Raw genomic sequence first — 21,482 nt, forward strand, 5'->3', positions numbered from 1 at the left:
GCAACCAGGGACAAGGGTCCAGTGCCCTTTACAGCAAACAATAACCAAACAAGTCCTTTCCCCTGGAGAGCAAGTAGTCATAAAGTAGTCATGCTTAGTCACCTGGACCTACTTAATTGCCTATGTGACTAGCTACAGAAATGGCTCAGAGTCAGAGGACATTTAGGTCTTGAAATTTGGCAGACTTAGCAAGGACGTGTAGAGATGCTAGAGGCTCACGCCAACTGCCTCTCCCAACAGACAGCAAAGAGTCAGACTTTGCTGGACATTCGTCATTATCAGCCACTAGACATTCACTCCCCCATTTGTTCTTGTGTAACACCCTCAATTTCCTTTGGGGAAGCCACCCAGCCCGCTGCAGCACTCGATGAGATGGTCAATTAGCCACCCCTACCCAAATTCCTGGAGCCATTCTGGTGTCAGTGCATCCCAAGACGGGCTCTTCAGTTGCTCTTTGATTCTGTGAGCCAACCCACATCTTTCCAATGAATTGCTTTCGGTTTCAATTAGAGTGAGCCTCTCTCATTGGCAACCAAAGAACTCTGTTATTAAATGATATCTGTTCTCAAAGAATTCATCATTCCACAAGGAGACAGGTATGTAAACAAATAACTATGGTGGTGTGAGAAATGGTATCACACACGGCACACGCAGGGCACGATAGCAGCATAGAAGAACTCCATCAATAAGGACAAGGGTCATGAGTGCAACGGGTATAAAAAACGAAACCTGGACAAGGTGGTGTATACCTGTAGTCCTCGGTACTTGGGAGGCTGAGGCCAGATGGAGTCCGCGAGACCAGCTGGGGTTGCACAACAGTCTAGGTGAGAGCTGATGGAGGCTCAAACCAAGGCAATAGAAGTGGGGGTGGAAGTCCTTTAAATGTTCGTAAACACGTCGTATTAGTAGGGTGGCCATAAGATTTGCCATTCATACAGGGACACCTCTGAGAGCTAAATGGGTATATGTTAATAATAACACTAGGACTGCAGGCATAAGTTGGGAAGTATGGTCACCCTTCTCATTAATCTCTTCTAAGTTCAGCTTCTAGATGTCCCTCACCAGCATCAACAATGCTCAGCTTATTTGACTGTAACATGTTGCAAGGAAATTTGCTTTGTTTTTTATTTTTATTGGGTACAGGAAGAAACCCACAAACATTAGGCCTCCTCTCAGCTCAGATGCCTTTTCTGGCCCAATCCAGCCAGGATTTGCCAGCCTAGCTGAGCACATGTGTCTGGCCCCTAGCAGAAGCTTGATAAATATTTATTGAATATTGTTTGGTATTTTCTGAGTAAATATCCCGTACTTGTCCAAAGGTTGGCCAGAGCTCCTTCCCCATCCGCAGTACACAAGATGCCTCTGTTTCCCTTTCCCCTTTGAAAGAGGAAGTTGGTTTCTCCCCAGAGGCCCTTTCCTTCGGCCTGGCTTTCTTGGCTTTGCTTGGCTGCTTTGTGGTTCCCATTGAGCAGACAGTAACTTTTTCCCCACTTATTTTCCCCATGAGTGAGCTCCTGTTCCCATGGTACAACTTACAACAATTAGGGACTCACTTGGAGGTTTATTGGTGGAAGCACAGAAGCGCCTTGTTATAAACACCATCTTACCTCTCCCAGGGTCACTCAGCCTGCAGTGGGAAAACAGCGTGATAGGAGGTGGTAGCAAGTGCATGGATGCCAGGGAAGATCACCCTGTTTTGGCTAGGTGTCAGGGTCCCAAAAAGTGCTCTCCTAGGGAACTGGCTACAGGAACGTGCTGGAAGTACTCATCTGGGTCCTCTTGTTCCCAGAGGCTGTGGCTCAAGGTGGCTCTCATGGGTACTTTCAAATTGATGGAAGATTCCACTGGCAAGGGTGTCTTGTTGTTGCTGATGAAATTGTCTATATCAATGGCAGTGTTGATGCTTCTGTTGGAGCCCAGAGATTTTGGGGTCATTGAAAGCAATAGAAGAAAAAGAAAATGTTGTTAAAATCTAACTTTAAAACCATTTTTTTAAATCATGTCTTTTCCAGTACAAGTGCCGTGAACATAAATGGAAATATGGAAACAAAAGGCAGTGACAATATGCACATATGGAATGATGTATCTAAGAGCGACCTGAGGAGAGAGGACGAGGAGGAGGAACTGGAGCTAAGCGCTGTCCTACAAAGGGGAGTACGCAACTCTCCAAACCTTAAGCCTTGCTTTGATGTGTTGAGAACCTAACGTGTGTTATGACCAAAAATTCAAGACCAGAAAAGTGAGTTTGAGCTGGGGCTGCCCGAGGGATTGCCAGCCTGGGGAACCAAGGGCTGTGGTTGTCACACGTGGAGAGAGTCCTTTGTAAAGAGCTGCTGTCTCCTTCTCCTCAAGCTGAAAGAAAGGGACTTCTTGGGGCCACCCAGAGAGCTGGAGCTGTGGCCCCTGGGCTGTGGAAGACCCAGCAGATCGGGGCACAACCCCTGCCCAGGAACATGGAGGGCGAGAGAGAGGGGACAGTGGGTTTCTCTGTTGGTGCAGTGAAGAAGAGCTGCTTCTGTGTCCAGGAAGCATGGCGCTCCTCTCCAGTGGCTGGCTGAAGTAGAGAGGACATTTCTTGAGGACTGGATGTGGACTATGCCAGAGAGAGAGAGAGAGAGAGGGAGGGAGAATGCCGGCCTGGAGCCACTGGAAGGCCTACCCAAGAGGAGTCTTACAGGGATGAGGGGACTCTGACAGCTAGTGCCTGGGTGGCATGGACCGCTGCAGAGCCAGGGCCTGAAGGTGGTGGTGGCCAGATAAAAGAGAGGTGTCACAACATCACCAGAGTTGCAGTTGAGGGGCCAGGGAGGGGACTTCAAAGAACACAAGAAAGCTCCTAAGAGAAAAAGTCAGCTTTAAACCTTAGGAAACAGAGAAGAGGAGTGACAACACTGTCGCCCACTAGGAAAGGCCGTCTTGACAGGGGGCCAAGCTGAGGGTAAGGGATAAGCTGTGATAAGTTCAGAGTTTTGGTAATTTTCAGGCACTGGACATTTTAACTTCAGAATTGAGGCTGCTTTTATCATTTGAAGGGACAAAAGCACCTTTTATGTCTAAGGGGGGCCCACATGCTATGGGGCCTGCCCAGAGAACCAGCTCCTATCCAGGGGCAAGAAGAAAACTTCTCCCACTGAAAAATTACAAAGAGAGGATGAAAATAAATTTGCATTTGACCACCCCCTGCAAGTTGTGCTTGTTCAGGGTGTTGGTTGCACTCCCTTGCTTTAGGTTTCTATCCCTTGGTACAGAAAGAGTCTAACACGATTGGTTAGCAAATGAATAATACTTTGGAGCTAGTGGCAGTGTCCCCTTTGGGGTCCTGTCTTCTCTGTCCATTTTACGGAAGAGCCAGGTGAGGCGGAGCACCAGGATCTTACACAAGGGAGCTTGCGGGCTGGGGTGGGAAACAGTAGCTAACTCCACCAACCCGCTTCATTTGCTTACACTTCTTTGAATTAATGTACTCATCACTCATTCCTTTTACTGAGCACCTGTCATTAGAAAACACTGCCATTTGCCTAGAGAATGAATACTCAGATCACAGACCCTGTTTTTTTTCAAGGACAGGCTTACAATAAAGTTGACAGAAAAAGTCAAATGCATGACTACCTAGAATAAAAAGAAGGAACTGAGATAGGTTGGCAGGGTGTCACTGACCCCAAGACTTCATGCTGGGGAAAAGGACGCCAGAGCCAACCCCCATGGAGGACACACCTGTCTGCTGTGAGCTGGGGCCTTGATGAGAGTTGTGAGAAGCTGCCACTGGTCTTCTCAGCCGCCTCCAGCATGAGGGTCTCGCTGGGCTGGGAGGATGATGAGAGGCTGCTTTCAGGCTGGGTGGAGAAATTCAGAGTCAGAGGGCCAGGTCTGTTCACTGAGAGTCCTCGGCCTCCTTAGGGCAGGACTTTGAAGGAACTCGTGGGCTTGCACTTGAGTTCCACAGCCCGGCCCTGGGAGCCTGCGTGTTAAGCATTAAGCCCCAGAATCATCAGACCAAAACTGGGACCCCAGGCAGGACCACTCCCCTCTCCAGGGGCTGCTCTGTCCAGATGACAAGATCTGGACGTTCAGAATCAGAGCAGCTGGGCTATAAAACAGCTGAACTTTTCAAAGTCAATAATAACAAACCTAAAGCATACAACTTAAATGAGAGAAGAAAAGCATCTAGATTCTGAAATCTGAAGGTTTGAGGCAACCTAATCTGTCAAGCTCCCCTCCTTGTGCTTCCACATGAGGCAGGTCCTCGAAAGTTCCTATCTGTGTCCAAAAAACACCCTAAACTGAAGGGGAAGAGCAAATCCTTGAGGAAATATTTATAAAAACTTGTAATTAAAGGGTCAAAAATCTTGATGTATAAAAAGCTTTATTTTACAAATCAATTTAGAAAAACACAAGATTGCCAATAGAAAGATGGCCACAGAACACAAAGACAAAAAAAAAAAAAGATATACACATGTATGTAACAATGTTCAAATTCACTGAAAATCAGAGATGTCTTGATTGACTATCCTGACTGGGAAAATAAAAAAAAAATAGATGTCACTTTTTACCTATCATATTAGAAAATTTATTAAAATTTGTACTACTCAATTGTGATAGGATACAGTGACATAGACACATATTATTGGTGAGAGCTTAATTTGGTGTGAAATTTATGGAAATAGTCTGGCAATGTGTGTCAAGAGCCTTGAAAATGTCCATGCCCTTTGATTTCTACTTCTAAAACCCTAGCTGAGAAAGTAATCAGAAATGTGGATGATACATACATATGCTTGTTTTAGCATTATTTATAATAATAAAACATTTAGACAACCTTAAATGTCTACTATTAGGGGACAATTTTAATTTTAATTCATACAAGTGATTAGTGTGAAATTATCAAAATGCTGTTTACAGAGCACTTTTAAAAGACATGGAAAGGTGTATATGATATAATCTAAAGTGAAAAAAGCAGCATTCAGAAATATATATTTATATATATGCATGCCCCCATACATATACATGACTGATCTTGGTGGGAGGGCCCCACTTACTGTTGTCCCGGGGCAGTTGCTGGACATCTTGGGCACCAGGCAGTGAGTGAATTGGATTCTCGGGTCTTTGGTGGTGATGGACAGGCCTTTCTGCAGAATTTTCACCAGGCGCATCCAGAATTGAAAGACAGCCTCTGGGTGTTTTTCGTGGAGCCTCAGGTAGTAGATCTTTCCTGTCACTGTCCTAACCCTCAGGATGCGTTGGAGCCGGTCACAGATTCGTAGCTCCACATACTTCAGGGGGAGAATCCTGGGCATAATCAGGAAATTCCCGTAGCGGAGCCCGTGAGTTTAATCAACCTTGCGGGGTGCCTACTTCGAGCTTGGCCTCCCACCTCTGATCGGGGGATGGCAAAGGGAGAAAGCTCGCATTCTAAGACTGACTCTCTGATTTTCAGGACTTTAGATATTAAGGAATCAGCCCACTTCAGTGACAATGGCTGATACTGATGTATAATATTTCATGTAATTCTCACACAACCCTTTAATGAAGGAAAGATAAGTACTACTAATCCCACTTTACAGATTTTGAAGCTGAGGCTCAGAGAACCAAGTGATTTGCCTCAGTTTAGATCTTACTAAGCAGGCACTGGGACTGCGGTGTCCTGCCTCCATCCCTAGGCCTCCTTCTCCCTGTGTCCTGATTCACCGTGTGGAAGGGGGAGGAGGAAGGACGGGCGTCTTCCATTTGTGCAATATGCTTTCTCAGTCTTAACACCTCAAAGTCCTATTTGACTTTTTATCCCCACTTTTTCTTTGGAAACCCCTTATATCTATGTTGACAAAATAAAAGCACACAAAAGCTTCTCAGTGTATCAGTTCTACAAGAGAAAAAAAAGGGCACAAAAGCCAAGATCCTCACAGACTAGGCTTGAGACAGGGATTGTGTACCGCTCTGTCCCAACATGAAGCACAGTGCTCGGTACATAGAGATATTAAATAAGCACTTGTTAAAGGAATGAATGAACGAATTCTGCATTGTTTATACACTAAAGAACACTATCCCTTCTTTTGATCTAAAATCCAGCTGTCATATTAATACAATGCATATGCCAGTCAATCGTCCTACCCCTTCTGACCCCTCCCTCAAGCTTTTCTTTACCTGCGGAGTGTGATAACAGGAGCATGGCCAGGTGTGCTCTGGGTGGAAAACCAACTCCGGGGCCAGGTGACATTGGCCATGAGGAGGACGTTGGGGAGTGGTAGGCAGGGCACTGAGGAGGTCACCCCAAGGATCATGGTGATAGGTCCTTCACAGACATCCATCCAGTTCCCCGGCTCAGTGACCTGGAAATCAGCCCCAGGTACACAGGTGAGAAAGGAGCAGGAGACAAGGGTGAAAGGACACAGGTGCTAGACAGGGGCACTTCATCTTGGTGACAGGTGTGTGGGACACTGGGCTGGGCCCCAACCTGCTATCGATCTTTTTTGTTGATGTCCCTAAATAAACTTTAAGCTCATTGGCAACAGACACTCTGTGTTGCACTTCTTCATGTCATCTGTTTTATCTAATTGCGAAAAGATGCACTAGTAAGAAAAAGCTGAGTGGCCCTGAAATCTTTATTCCCTCACCCTTGGGTAGGAGAAGCCAGCACTGGTTTCTAATGGCCAAGACAGGAGATTATGTGAAGAAATTTCAGGAAGGGGAGGAAAGTGTGGAAAGAGCTATTGAATGGGGAAGACCCAGACAGCCCAAGTTGAGGAAGGTTGAGGCTCTTCCCCCAGGATGAGAGAGGGTCCGTCTTGTTACTGGGTCTTCAGTGGAATAAGGATTGTTCTCTTGAAGCAACTGTGGACTGTGGCAGGGCGGGGAGACTGGATGCCCAGGCTCTGGGACCAGTGTCTTGGCTAAGACACCTCCCACCTCACTGTCCAAGGCTGGCAGGAAATCACCAGGGCTGTGGCTACCAAGGAGGCACAGAGACCAGGGTAAGGAACAGATGAGGAGAGACCCCTATGTTCCCAAGGCCAGAGCACCTTTTCCCAAGGTTCTAGACTTTGTGAGCCCATCGGCACCATTGCACAGCCCCTGGGGGAAGTGGGGAGGGGAAAGCTCCAGGAATGATTGAAATTGAATTTCCTATCAGCCTGCCCAGAGGGTGCACCAAGAAAAGTAAATTTTGATTTAAAAAAAAAAGTGACATTTCTTGGAGCCCATGTTGTGGAATGAAATTCATATTCCCTACAAAAAGTAGAGGATTGCACACACTGAGAGAAAGTGCTCAGTGAATGTTTGTGGGTGACGATGCTATAGAGGAGGGAAGAGAGGAGTCAGCGTGACCACACTGTGACTACAACTGTGACCGTGGGGGCTGCATCATCTCAAGCAAACTTTGAACTCTGCTGTGAGTCCGCCTCTCCCTGGCAAGCTCTGTGTTTCCTCCTGCCTGGGTTACTTAATATCCATTCAGAGAATCCAAACAGTTTTAACATTAGGCCAAAGAGAACAAACCTGCTGCCAAAACACCACACCCAAACAGAAATGACTAAAAATTAGATCTGAGTCTGGATTTCTCATGTTACTGCTCCTTCTCCACCAAGAATGTTAGGAATGACCATGCCCCCAGGTTTGCTAGTTGACCACCCGATTACCAATTATGCACACCCCCCACTCCTGCCGGAGGCAACACAGGGTCCACAGAACACCAGGAGCCGTGGACACAGCTCTGGGAAATCTGGGGGCTCCATTAGACAGTAGCTCACTGCTCTGTGGAGAGTCGCCAAATTAAGCCCAAGACCCACCTTGAATTGTTCCCACCTCTCTCCTTCAACTCCTCACTGCTTTTCCACTCCATTCAAAAGGATTCTTGTCTACAGATCTCTCTGTGCATTCCAGCCCCCCTACCTTTCTGTATCCAGGTACTTTGAAGTCCCTCTGTCTGGGATATCCTCATCCCCCACCCCAACTTTTACACTTTCCAGCAACTCAGCAATTCCTCAGAGAATGGCTTATGACCCGTCTGGAAAGCCTTCAACTGCTGAAGTCCCGAGAGAATGCTCTGAATGCCCCGGCACCCGCTGTCTGTACTCATGCCTTGGGGATCAGCTGGTCCAAACTCTCTGACACACAGCTTGCTTGGACAGTTACCGTTTTATACCAAGCAAACCAAACTTACAAGCTTCCTGGCCAGGGACACTCTCTGATCTTTCTTTGCACCTCTTGCCCTACACATAGGCGGGCGTTTAGTACGTGCTTGCTGGCTGATTAAACAGTATATGCCACACCTGCAAAGGAGCACAGGTGCATGGATTCAGGCTAGACTGCTAGAGGGAGGCAGGCAGCACCTGGGTAAGATTTCATATATATGAAAACAACCACCCCCCCACTCCCAGTGGCTCCACCCCAGGCCACAAATGCTCACTTCCATTGGTCATATCACCACCCCCTTGGGGGATGGTAGGAGCTGGGCAAGGCTGATTTACCCCAGTGGCTTTGGTTTCAGATAAAGTTGTTTCTAAACCATCCCAGAGAGAGGAGGTTGGATTTAAGAGCAGGGTTTCTACCTTCGCTCCCTGTAACCACCCAGTTTGGAGACTGAGCTCTAATTAATCCTTTTGTAAGGTATAAATCTATTTCCTTAAAGCATATGACCTGCAGGGAGCTCCATCATGCTGTAGGCATAAACAGAGGTGAGCGTGGGGCCCAAACCTCCTCCTGTTCTCTAGCCTTGGAGGCTTTTTTGTCCTCCCCAGGGCTTTCAAAGGCCACAGCATTTCCTTACCAACTCCTAGGAACAAGTTTTGAAAAAGCAAAGACAGCTGGCCCTGAGCTGCACAAGGGTACCTGGATAAAGTAGCTTTCAAATACCACTGAGTCGGAGAACAAGTTGAATTCTGGAGAATGAATCAGTTGACAAAGAAGACCATCTTCCACCCCAAGTTCCACTCCAGGGCCTGGTTCCCTGACCTCAGGTGGGAGGCCCCTGATCTTATTCATCGGTTCTTGGGGGAAAAGGGCTGGGGAACATCTCTGGGGCCCCACGCAGACCCAGCCCAACTCCAAGCTGTTGATGTTGGTGTGACCACTGCCGACCCCTCGCCCCAGCTCCACCTCCCCTCCTTACTTGCGGGCTGTCCCCCAGGGCCGGGAGGCTTGTCAGCTCACAATGGCAGGAATGACATCAAGGAATGTGGTGGCTAACAGCAGGAAAGGAAAAATAGAAGAGGAAAGGGAGGAGAGAGGATGCACAGGGCTCTTTTCTCCCCGTTTCTACCAGCTACAAACCAGCAGTAATGTAGCCTATCCCACTTTTCAAGCATTCAGTCTTACCCTAGATGAGAAAAATGATCCTCTCCAGCTGTACCAAGGCAGCAGTGAGCTGGCCAGAACAATAAGCAAGGCTCCCAGGGAGCACACAGGCTCTGATCCTCTCCCCCGACAGCGAAGCCTCTCACAAAACTTCCTCTGTAAGTAAGGGCGACTTGTTCACCGAAGTCAGGCCCTGACCTGCCCAGAGGAGTCTCAGGGCAGGGGAAAGGGAGTTCCTCTTCCCTACATCATCTGATGAGATAAAATAAGAGTTTTATTTTTAAACACCAGGCTGTTAACAAAACCAAAAGGCTTATTTATTTGGAAACAGTGGGCGAAGGAGAAGGTAGGAGCACAGTGGTACACTGCAGCCAGCTCCAAATGGGTCATGAGAGCTGGTGGTTAGCGTTTCAGGAATTTTATAAGCCAGTTGTTAAACAAAACCGTTTTGAAAATATAAATGCTATGAACTTATGGTGAAATAACATATCAAAAACAAAGGTAATAAATTAATTTCTTAATTATTTTACTACTTCTTAATTTACTACTCTACGTTCTTGAGCTTATTTGCGTCTACTGTATCTACATGGTAGAAACGGTGTACAATGGTGTGCTGCTGTGTGTCCGCACAGTGCGTGTTCAGGAATCTCGTGTTGGCAGCTAGCTTGAAACATCAGCCCTGTTGGGAGTTATTTACACCATGGGAATCAGCAAATGCTGCAAATCTGGGCTTGCTTTATTGTTTTGTTGATTGTCTAGGCTAAAGTGACAGAGAAAATGTTAGTGATGCAGATTAAACTTGAAAGTGTGTCTGTAGCTATTATATTGTGGGCACAGAAAAATCGGAGGATATTGTCTTCCAGTACTTGAAGACTATTATCTAATTTCACAAAGAAGTTGCTCATGTCATTGACAGATGAATAAAGTTCCAACATACAACTTTGTTATTTCATTTTTGCCTTGCTCATTAACGTAAATGAAAATATCAACCAATATTCACACAGTGCTGCGGTCCTGCCCGTGATTAGGGTTAAATCTCCTGGTACTTCTCTTATCCTCAGGAGGAACACCTGCTTCTCGTTGGTGTTTCCCCAAAGCTGCAACATTGGAAACAGGAGCTTGCTTAGATCTCATTGGCTTATTTCTTCCTAAAATTCGCTCATCAGAAAACGAATATCGGTTGCCTAACAAGAAGGTGATACAAAGTTAGTAACAGCACTAATGTCACTGTGTAGCTGATCTGTATCAGGGTGCTTCATTTTCAGAATTAGGACTTTTCCATCTTTCTACAATTTCTGAATGCATTATCAATTTTGTCAGGTTTTTTTTTTATTTTAAATGGGGGATCCTCCAGTGAGAACCGGAAAACCTGCTGGATAAATTCTAAAAGAGCTGTAACACTAATTTTGTCAGTTTTTGACATCAGAAAATCTTTTAACATGACTTTAAAATTATTTAAGAATATTTGTATCTTAAAATGTTACAAAAATAATATATGCTTATTATTAAAAACTTAAATATGATATTTAAGGTAAAAAGAAAATGAGGAACATTAAGATCCACATCTAATTGCTATGATTATAAATTCACTGTGTGTGGTAGTACTATGTCAATATCACATGCATACCCTATATGATATAAAAATATAGATACTGATCCATCCTTTGCAGATTTGTCCCATATTATCATACTCATTTTTTAAAAAGTCAGTATTTCCATGTTGACAGTAATAAAAACCCAAGTGGGAATATAACTGTTCCAAAATCTATCTTTTCTCTATTTTCTTTTAAAATTGTATTTGGTGCACTGAAATGAATCTGCAAAAATAAGTAATTTTTAGACTCATATATTTGTTGTCCTGATTTGGTCAAGTTCTTGTAACTATTAAGGCCCCAGGAATACTCTGTCCAGGAAATCTTGTTAGCCACAATTAGACATCTCAAACTTTCTAGACAATATTACTTTAGGAAGATTGTCAGGTCACTTTTTTAGCTCTTCCTGGCACATATTCATACATATGCCAGACTTTGAGTGTGCTAACATATGAAATTTTGATTCTCCCCCCTCCAGTTCAACACTTTATAACTGTCTTGGCAACAATCTATTCATTGTTTTGTTGCAGAGGCTTGTGCAATACGAGCCTGTCCAACATGTATCCTTCAGTTATGCCCACAGCCATCTCCACAGCAATGAAGTCCTTGTAAGTGACCTGAAAAGGAAAAGGCAACTGTGGTGGCCAGTCTTCAAGAGGGCCCCAGTGATCCCCACCTCCTGGTCTTCCAACCTTTAAGAAGCCCCCAGGTCCCCATCCAGAACATACTGGGGTTGGTCTGTGTGACTACAAGAATAAGGCAGAAGTGGTGGTATGCCAATTCCAAGATTAGGTGATAAAAGCTACTGCAGCTGCCATCTTGGTAGTTTGTTCTCAACTTCTCTTTCTCTCTCTCATCATTCACTCCGGGGGAGGCCATCTGCCATGTCATGAACTGCCCTGTGGAGAAGCCCACAGGGTGAAGAACTTAGCCCCCACCCCCACCCCACCAACAGCCATCCAGGAACTAAGGCCAGCCAACAGCCTTGGGAGTGAGCTTGGAAATGACCCCCCACCCCAGCTGCTACGAGACTTCAGATAACTGCAGTCCCAGTCCCAGCCAACAGCTTGACCTCAACCTCATGAGAACCACCCAGCTAAGCCACTCCCACATTCCTGACCATCAGCAACTGCGTAAGATAAAAATTGCTTGAAGCTGCTAAGATTAGGGGTAATTTGTTGCACAGCAATAGACAATTAATATACTAACACCAACAAATACAACCCACCACATCACCACCACCACACCACCACACCACCAAATGTCCTAGAAAGAAGGGAAAGCTTTACATAAAAAGGGAGAGGGAAGCAGCTTTCTTTTTGGTTACCAGGTAATAGTCTAGTTTTCCTTTGAAGCACTTTTAACACACTTCCAGTAGGTCTTGTCTTCCTTTCTCTGCATTCTTCCATCAAATTGTTAATTTCCTTCACCCCTGGACACCTAAGATCTATAGAAATCTAAGGACTTTATGCAGTATTCATTTATTTAACATTATATTTTGCTAATAAGTCTTATGAATATAATGTTCTCCAAATTTAGAATTCCTCAGATTACATAAATCCACCTATTTTATCAATTATTTAATTCTGCTTGTTATAATGCTAGGTTAAAAAAAAAAAGGAAAAAAGGCCAAATTGCAACCATACAACAATATAGAAATGCCCTATGTCCATGGATATGGTCTAGAAGGAAAGAATAATGAAAACTGTGTTCAAGCAATGAATTTTGAGTTGCTAATTTGGTGTATTTTTGCCAAATAAAACAAATCAAGTCTATAGGCACAATCGATGGTCTATGGACAAAGCAGTATGCAAACATTCTAAGTTATACCCATTTTATGATTTTGAATTTATTTACAATAGATTTTTTTAAAATCCCACATGTTCCCACGTAAACAGTGCCTTGGGAGAGAAAGAGCTCATTATTAACATGCTTTGTTATACTGCATTTGGGAGTCCTAGAAAAATAAGAAAAAAAGCAAGCTGTAGAGAATAGTTGCATACTGTGAATTGACCACCCATTGGCTCAATGATACTGTCTAAGTCCCTTAGTCTTCTTTCATCAATTTCCTCAGCAGCAAAATGAAAAGATTGGGCTGGACCTGCACTGTCCAATGCAATAGCCACTAGCCTGTCACATGTGACTATTGAGCACTTGAAATGTCACTAATCCAAGTGGAGACATGTTGTAAGTGTAAAATGCCCACCAATACAAATACACACTCGGTACAACAGAAAAAGAATTTAAAGAGTCTCATTAATAACATGTTAACTATATGTTGAAGTGATAATATTTTTAATATATTGGCTTAAATGTTTTAAAAATACCTTCTGTTTCTTTTTTTTTAATGTGGCCACTAGAAATTTTTTAATTATATATGGGGCTTGCATTATATTTTATTGGACAGTGCTAGACTAGATCTTATCTTCCAGCCCTTAATATTCTGATATCTATCTTAAGCTTTAGAAGCACAGCCTTCCAAATTCAGACAGCATTACACAGCATACAGTGTATGAAGTAGTCCCTTCTTCCTTAGAGTCCACTAGATGGCACTAGAGTTCAGGCCTCAAGCTAATAATTAATAGAGATTTAAAATTTGTACTTGTAGTTTTCTAAATGTGCTGTGCAAAGGCTAATTTCCATGCACTTGGAATTGTTCCCTCCACTTGGAAACCCTTTGATAACTTGGCCAGCAATCCCACAAACTTTCTCATTTTAAAAAATTCAGATCCCCTTAAGAAGCTTTTCCTTAATATTCCCCTCCTGCCTACAAATAACTTTATGTACTGTCTTAAATTTCTATCATAAAACCATGACACATTATTTGTTCATGTTTTCCACCATGTACACTATCTTGTGTACATTATCTGAGATAGGTAGTGATGAGGTCTTAGCTGATGCCTGGCATCTAATAGGTGCTGTATGCATTATATCAGTCAGGATAGGCTAAGCTACACTGCAGTAACAAAAATCCCAACCCTCAGTAGTTTAACACAAAAAAGGTTTATTCCTCACTCATCAGGGATCAGTTGAGGGCTCTGCTCCATGGCATCCATACTCCAGGACCTACACTAATGGAATAGCTCCTTATGGAGCATTGCTGGTCACTGCACAGAGGGAAAAAGAGGGCCTTGTCAGTTTTTGAACCAGCACTGAAATGCTCTGACCTAGAATTAACACAAGTCACTTCTGCTCACAACTCATTAGCCAGAACTAATTACATGGTCCCACCCAACCACAAGGGGGTCAGGAAGTACCTGGAAGGCACAGGCAGAAATATTTGGAGAACATCAATGACTACCACTAATGACCCTTCTCATCAATAAGCATGGAATACACTCACTACATCTCCCCCAGTGGAAACAACCCAAGAATTCCATTTAGCTACAATATCAACTTCAAATTTAAGAAATCTCTGAGTGGAGTTTGAAGTTGCTGTGAGCTATGCTGATGCCACGGCACTCTAGCCCAGGCAACAAAGCAACACTGTGTCTTAAAAAAAAAAAAAGAATCTCTGAGTGATGCACAAGTTTCTATACCAGTTTCAAATGCAGCTTGAGCTGGAGGCCTATAAACCAGAAAGATAAGCCATGTGTCCCCACACATTTAATACACAACAGTGGAATAGGGACAGGCTAAATGCAATAAGGGAGAAGAGGGAGAATGGGTGACATAGCAGCCTAGTGACTATGACATCCGACGAACTGAGCAGAGGTGGTGAGGGCCCCTTTCCCTGGGGGATGGACTATGCTTTGCTTAGGCCCCCCAATTCTGCTTCCTGGGAGGGGATCCTTAGTTAATTGTTTTAAGCTTCTGAGATTTTAGGGTCCTTGCTGCAATGTAAACTAACCTAATGTGTCCTTGACTGATACAGAAATTGGAATCTAGAGGGAGGTGCTACTTGTTGAAAAACAAACAAAAAACTCTAATGTGTGTGACATAACTTACATGAGGGGCAACAAAGAGATCTTACTGGAGGCTGGAAGGAAGGCAACCCTGTTACGTGAAATATTGTGAAATATTTGGTAGAACTGTAGCCTACAGTAACTTAGAAGACAGAGACTTTATTCAATATGTTTGTGTATCTAGGAGAAAGAGTCAAGAGAACAGAATTTTAGTGGCATGAACTGGTTACTGTTGGTTGCCATTGACAAAGCACCACAAGGAAAGAAGAGCTCAGAAGAGAACTGGCCAGCTTGCAAGCAGGCAGAAGAGACCTAGGGAGACTACTGAAATCAGTGGGTTTACAGGGCTGGCAGAAGCAATTGCTTCTCATTAGGTAATAGATAAAACTGAGAACTGTTTGGAGTGACAAAATCCAGTTCAAACTCAGCTTTGTGTGCAGGGGGACCAATTGTCCTGATTTCCTCAGGACTGTCCCTGTTTTAGCACTGAAAGTTCTGCATCCAGGAAATCTCTTCTGGGCAAACAGGGACAGCAGTTGGTCACCTTACTTGTAACAAAGATGAAAACAATGATATGACCATCACTTCTGTTGCTGAAACCTCCAAGTGTATTAAATTGTCTTAGTGCAAAGACCTCATTAAGGTTGTGACCGCTTCACTTAAACCAAACCACTTGGGGAACAGTTAGGGTGAACCTCTCCAATTGAAAGTTCAAAAGTACCCCCAAATTAGTTAGGCATGAGAGTAAGAAAATATATCAAAGGAATACATTTAGAAAAGGGCAGCTACAGGCACATGAAACTGCTTGAAGTCAGAGAGAAAAAGCCAACTATATTTTTGAGAGTAGTACTATGCTAACAAAGTAGGAGTCATGTAAACCCAGCCAACCACAAAGGGACCAGCTTACCATGTGCCCAGCAGGCGGGAAGCTTGAAATATTTAATATATAGCCCTAATGACTACCACAGTGCAATACATAAAAGTGATGCCTAAACCACTGGCTTTCAGGTAGTGGCACTTTTTTAAGTTTAAGAACAGTTGGGAAGCAAAACTTGTTTAACAGAAAACACTGTACTCCATTCTTTCCCTTTGGCAAAAGTCAAATTCATTAAATGATGCACACAGCCAGATAGGAGTGTAAACAGCTGTATTGCCACAGGCAGGGGAGTGAATACATTTGTACATGGGACAGGGGAAGGAGGAGTGGTGGACACAAGAGAAAAAAAAAAAAAACCTTCCATTTTTAAGTGAAGGCCAAGTTGCTTAGAACTGGGAGAAAGAGTAGAAATATTCATATGTGAGGTGTGGACATTTTATCAGCTGACTTTGAGTAATCAGAATCAAGCAGTCATTTTGGTGGATAAGGAAAAGACATTGACAAGTACAGGAAAAAAAAAACAACCAAGGTCTTCTAGACTGATGGTCCTCCTTCCCCCAGAGACCCAAGATGAAGGGCTGGAAGAGGTGATCATTTTCTTCTTCTTTACAGATGGATGGGCACGGGAGGACTGTAATACCCTTGGCCTAGGCTCAGACAACTGGTTGATACAGGGCAGACCCAACTGTTCCTGCCCTCAGATTCAGAGGTTTATTTACACTGTGTTTTAAACAAAGTGATTAAAGCACTTTCCTGCTCCAAAGTTTTAAGATGTTAAACCTCAGATCTAGGAATTAAGACCCTTCCCTACCCCTAATTTCAAGGGCAGAAGTCAACATGACATATAGTAGAAATACATATTCAACTTAATTGCATTAGAAAATTAAATTAAGCCACATGGTGCCCATAATGCCCATGTCCTGAGCAGGCTTTGTCATCCCACCACCCCTTCAGTCCACACACACACACACATGCAATGTTAGAGGAAGGACTTAAAAATGTAAAACAATGAGAACAGGACATGGAATATGCCACCCTCTCTCTCCCTACAGCCAACCTACATACCCCTTCAACTGCTATCCAAACATAAAGGTTTCATGAAGTGAAGCTGAACCCTGGGCAGATGTTTAGGAAGCAGGGTTGAAAACATCATTTCCCAACAGGTGAAGTGGCAGCCCAAGTCCCCATCTAAGAGTTGTCAGAGCCATGGTGCTGAGCACAGCAAAGCACACAGATGCTGGAGAGAAGCGTGAGATCACTCCATCTCACAGCCATAAGCAATCTGTACACATCTGTACATTAAATAGGCTCTTTTTCCAGGACAAGGAGCATCCAGTTGGACAGGTCCTTCAAGGCCTAGTAACAGTTAGTTCCCTGGAACACTAGTGCTCAGCTTGCCTGCTAGGAAATGGGACACCTGGCTACACACATTTGGGTCAGTGTTCCAAGGTATGGCCAGCACAAGGGACATCTTTATTGCACTCCTCTGGATGGATGGTCTGGAAGGCCCTTGTGGGGCTCTGTGTTGGCCAGCTGACTTCTAGTGGTCCAGAAGCTCCCAGGTGATGGGCTCTTCAGTAAGCCCTTCAGGGTCTCAATCAGTCTAACGAAGATGAAGAGCACTGCCACCGCCGCACCCAAGAGGTAGAGGCTCAACGTGGGCCTCATGGCTGAAAGGACCCCACTCCTTTGCAGAGCAGTAGAGTTGCCTTCTGCTTCCAGAGGGCCTCTGGATCCTGAGGAAAGAGAGGAAAGGATTAATCTACCACTTTTGGGATATGCATACATCCAGCCCTGACCCTCTGTCTCCCCAGAGAGCTAAGGAGAGACTCAGCCAGCCAGGGAGACAGGGACCAGTGGATGTTCTTCCATAGCAGAATCTCCAAGTATATTTACACTACAAACCCCATGGCTTCCGAGCCAGTCTTGCTTCCTGCACTAATTCAAAAGTACTTCTTAAAACTTGTACTTCTCTTGAAGACTTTGTTTCTGCCGGGTGCAATGCACAAGCCCTGTGCTACAGAGCAGGTACCACTAATCTCCCTGAAGTATAGGCTGACTCCTTTCATGGGGGGAAGAAGGGAATATAAGAACATGCCCTAGGAAAGCAAGCTGCCTAGAAGTCTCCTCCACACCACACAGTCGGACTTAACATTTTGAAAGTCAAAATAAGTCTATGAGGGTCAAATCGTTGAAGTTCATTTATTCAACAAATATACCCTAAATATTTGCAATATGTTAGGCATTCTGGAAGGTATTAGGGCCACATAGCAAACCCTGTAGCCATGAACGGTGCCCCCATAGGTTAGTTACCACACAACACGCTGTGGTAGGAAGGAGATGCTCAGGGTGCTTTGGGAGGACGAGGCAGGGACGTGCACAGGATGAAAGGACCACGTGGATCCTAGCTAGGGCCGTCCCAGGAGAAAACAGGGCTAGGGCGGCCGGCCGGGGAACCCGGGTGGAGGTGGGGGCCAGGAGGGAGGCTCCCGGCCGCGCAGCCGCAGCCCGGGAACTCCAGGTGGCCGTTCCGCCACCAATCCCGGCGATGGGGGCGGGAAGCCAGGGAATCGGATCTCAGTCCGGGGAAGCCCACAGGGCCTCTCACCTTGAGGAGGAAGAGCCAGGAGTGGCTCGCTCTCTGTCGCAGGAGGTCGTGCAGGAGTCGGGAGGACAGTCGGCCAAGGAGCAGCAGTGCAGGAGCCCGACCGACGCAGCCGCCGGACGACCAAAACGCGGACCGCGGGGCAGCCCGCGGGCGCCCGCTTATAGCCGCGGCCCCGCCCCCGGAGGTGCGCGCACGCGCACTGGAGCCCGCCCGCACCCGCCGGGACGCACGTCCGCGGCCCCGACCGGTAGGGGCCGGGGGACCGTCCGCGGTTGCGAGCGGGCAGAGCTGTGTCCGAAAGCACCCGGTTCTGAGTCACTGCCGTCTGGAGTGGGACTAGGCGTGTGTGTTAACTGCCACTGGCTTCCCGTGATGTAGGAAACATTTGAAGGAGTCGGCACATTTACACCCCCGCCCCCGCTTACCAAGTTGGGGGAAGACACCCGAGGTGACCCCAGTCCAAGGGCCTTCGTATCGGATGAAGTCCCAGCCGCGAGGGAAGGGTTCTTTACCAGGTGTCTCCACAACGTACAATTGTCAGAGGGCACCAGACCACTGTCCCACCCCGTTTTTTCCATTTCAGGGACTGAAGAGAGGATTGTTTCACTTCTGAGAGATACCAAGATTGCAGACGCCACCCTCCATTCCAAATCCCGAGGTGTAATTTGCATATATATCTCTGGAATGGTGAGGCCCTTCTGCATCACATTAAGCTCTGCTTTTCTATGAGAGTTTCTCATATTGTTTAAGAAAATGAGAAATATTCCTGACACTGGCGTGGGCTCCTAACTGCATGTGGGCAAGTCACTTTGTATTCACTGGGTTTGAGTTTCCTCATCTAAAATGAGGAAATTGGCCACTAAATGATCTTCAAGGGTGTTTTCGGCTTGGCCTCAAGAGCTAGGAGGCCACAGTCCAGCCTAATGCTCAGATTTGGGGGCTGGGCTGCCTTTCTAAGCACCTCGCACCCGCCCCAACCCAGACAATTAGAGCCAGAAAATAGAATCCTGGGGAGGCCCCGAATGGGAGGAACGTCAGTCACCTGTAGGGAAGGCTGTCGGCGGCTGTTAGGACTGGCGGTTCCATGTGCCCGGGCCAAGTGCAGGGGCCGGATGGGTGCGAACCGGGCGACCCACAGCTCTGCGAGCTCGGCGGGCTCTGTGGAAGGGACTGAACGTACGGGAAGGGAGGAGCCGAATCCCGCCCCCGCCCCGCGACCTTTCCCCGACTTAGCGGCAGGCTTGTTGCAGTCTGTGGGGAAGGAGGGGGTTGGGAGGTGTGCTGGCAGGCAGGCACTTGGAAACCGATTTTCCTGCTTAGCCCACAGCAGTTTTTGGTCTTTCATTATACCAGAGTTTCGTCTGTTTTTGTGCTTGGCTCTGTGACTCTCAAGCTCAGAAAGCACACTGCCAGGTGTCCCAAACGCCACCACTTGCGTGTTGGGGGCCTTGGATGAATCCTTTAACCTTCTTGTGCTTTGGTTTTCTTAGCTGTTACGTGGGTTAATAACAGCCCTTACCTGGATATGAAATGAGTTATTCCATATAAAGCACTTACAACAGTGCCTGGCACATAGGAAACATCTGTTATCATGGACTGCAAAACTCCCAGTGGGGGAGTTTGCTCATTAGGAGCCTATGCTGGGTGAATGAATGCAGGAATTCTGCAATGACCCCTGGGGCTCTGCTTATTGTGAGCTCTAAATTTATATTTTCACACAACTGGAAGGAACGGTTTTCTTCCCCATGTTCACTGCCATTGTCTAAAGGCCATGCCAGGTGGAGACAAGCAGGTTTTGGGTCAGTGTAGCCTGTGCTTTCCCCTCTACTAACTACAAGTGGTAGATACCGGGCGTACATATATCAGGATTTTAGTCCTGTCTCCATCACGTTGGCCAAGTTAATTAACCCCTTTGAGCCTTAGTTTCCTTATCTGTAAACTGGGAAGAGTAATATATAAAACAGAGGTTGTTGTGAGGATTAGAAATAATGCAGGTAAAGTGTGTGTCACATAGTAGATACTCAGTAAACAGTAGCTATTATTTTACTAAAGAGGGTAAAGCCACCTTTTTGTCCTAAATAAGCTTGTCATCAGATTAGGTAAACAAGACCTAAAAAAGGTAACTAACCACCACGGCAGTATAGGGCAGTGGTTAGAAATTAGTCAGACTTGAGTTTGCATTCTGCTCTGCAGTTTGCGAGCTAGCTATTGTCCTTGGGCTACACTTGCTTCAGTTTCTTCATTTATAAAATGGGAGTAATAATAGTTCTTACCTACTAAGATTGTTATGAAGATTAAATTAAATAATGGATATAAAGTGCCCTTAGTATATTAAGGGCATAGTAAGTGGTAGTTATTACTTTGATTAGCTCTTAAGGTAGACTGTGATCAATGTACCGCTGTGCTTGGGAACCAGAAATGGAGGAAGGGAGAGAACTGGGTGATAGAGAAATACAAAGTAAGAACATAACGAGGGAGTTCGTGACCAGCCTGAGCAAGAGTGAGATCCCGTCTCTACTAAAAATAGAAAGAAATTAGCGGCCCAACTAAAAATATATAGAAAAAATTAGCTGGGCTTGGTGGCACATGCCTGTAGTCCCAGCTACTTGGGAGGCTGAGGCAGAAGGATTGCTTGAGCCCAGGAGTTTGAGGTTGCTGTGAGCTAGGCTGACACCATGGCACTCTAGCCCAGGCAACAGAGTGAGACTCTGTCTCAAAAAAAAAGGAACATAAGGAGGGTGGAAATATTTTGCTTGGGGAACTGGAATTTTAACATTCACCATGGTTATTTAAAAAAGAAAGAGTAGAAACAGAATAATCATTCACCAAGTAACTGACATGTGCCAAGCATTTTGCTAAATGCAGTACATGTATTATTTAACTTAATTCTCATAACAACATTATGAGGTAGGACTACAGGCCCTTCTTCATTTGTTAACCATGCTTTCTCCACCAAAGGAAAAATAGACTTCCCTTCACCTAGTCTTTTACTCATCCTTCTTATCTCGACTCAAACCCGGCAACACCTTGCGAACCCTCAGACCCTTGTTAGAGGCTCCAGTGGCTTGATACACATTTCAATGTTTGCTTCCCTTGAAAAACCTGAAAACATCAATGAAAGGAGTGTCTGCTCTGATTTGATTTTTTTTTCAAGCACTAAGACTAAAATGATTTGATTTTCATTCCATCCCCAACATCTAGGATCACATAGTATGCTT

At 45.3% G+C, this 21,482-nt stretch overlaps 2 protein-coding genes and 1 non-coding gene across 5 annotated transcripts; all 3 read right to left on the reverse strand.

Moving 5' to 3' along the window:
* Positions 1-1,552: 1,552 nt before the first annotated feature.
* Positions 1,553-9,041, reverse strand: GARIN1A (golgi associated RAB2 interactor 1A). Of its 2 annotated transcripts, none has more exons than XM_045564194.1 (5): positions 8,818-9,041; positions 6,136-6,320; positions 5,034-5,283; positions 3,715-3,833; positions 1,553-1,906 (listed from the first exon to the last, which is right to left on the reverse strand). In XM_045564194.1, the coding sequence occupies exons 1-5, from the start codon at positions 8,968-8,970 to the stop codon at positions 1,708-1,710; spliced, it is 906 nt and encodes a 301-aa protein (XP_045420150.1). In that variant the 5' UTR covers positions 8,971-9,041; the 3' UTR covers positions 1,553-1,707. The 2 variants fall into 2 exon arrangements, with proteins under 2 accessions (XP_045420150.1, XP_045420149.1); XM_045564193.1 differs by having other exon boundaries at positions 1,574-1,906; positions 6,136-6,347; positions 8,818-8,970.
* Positions 9,042-10,623: 1,582 nt separating this feature from the next.
* On the reverse strand, positions 10,624-10,685 carry LOC123647860. Its single transcript, XR_006738391.1, has one exon. It is a non-coding gene; the product is annotated as a U7 small nuclear RNA (small nuclear RNA).
* Positions 10,686-15,909: 5,224 nt separating this feature from the next.
* HILPDA (hypoxia inducible lipid droplet associated) lies at positions 15,910-19,419 on the reverse strand. Of its 2 annotated transcripts, none has more exons than XM_045564195.1 (2): positions 19,307-19,419; positions 15,910-17,392 (listed from the first exon to the last, which is right to left on the reverse strand). In XM_045564195.1, the coding sequence occupies exon 2, from the start codon at positions 17,322-17,324 to the stop codon at positions 17,130-17,132; it is 195 nt and encodes a 64-aa protein (XP_045420151.1). In that variant the 5' UTR covers positions 17,325-17,392; positions 19,307-19,419; the 3' UTR covers positions 15,910-17,129. The 2 variants fall into 2 exon arrangements, with proteins under 2 accessions (XP_045420151.1, XP_045420152.1); XM_045564196.1 differs by lacking the exon at positions 19,307-19,419 and adding an exon at positions 18,265-18,593.
* Positions 19,420-21,482: the final 2,063 nt, after the last annotated feature.

Source organism: Lemur catta, chromosome 11, assembly GCF_020740605.2.
Source record: "Lemur catta isolate mLemCat1 chromosome 11, mLemCat1.pri, whole genome shotgun sequence".
NCBI lineage: Eukaryota > Metazoa > Chordata > Mammalia > Primates > Lemuridae > Lemur > Lemur catta.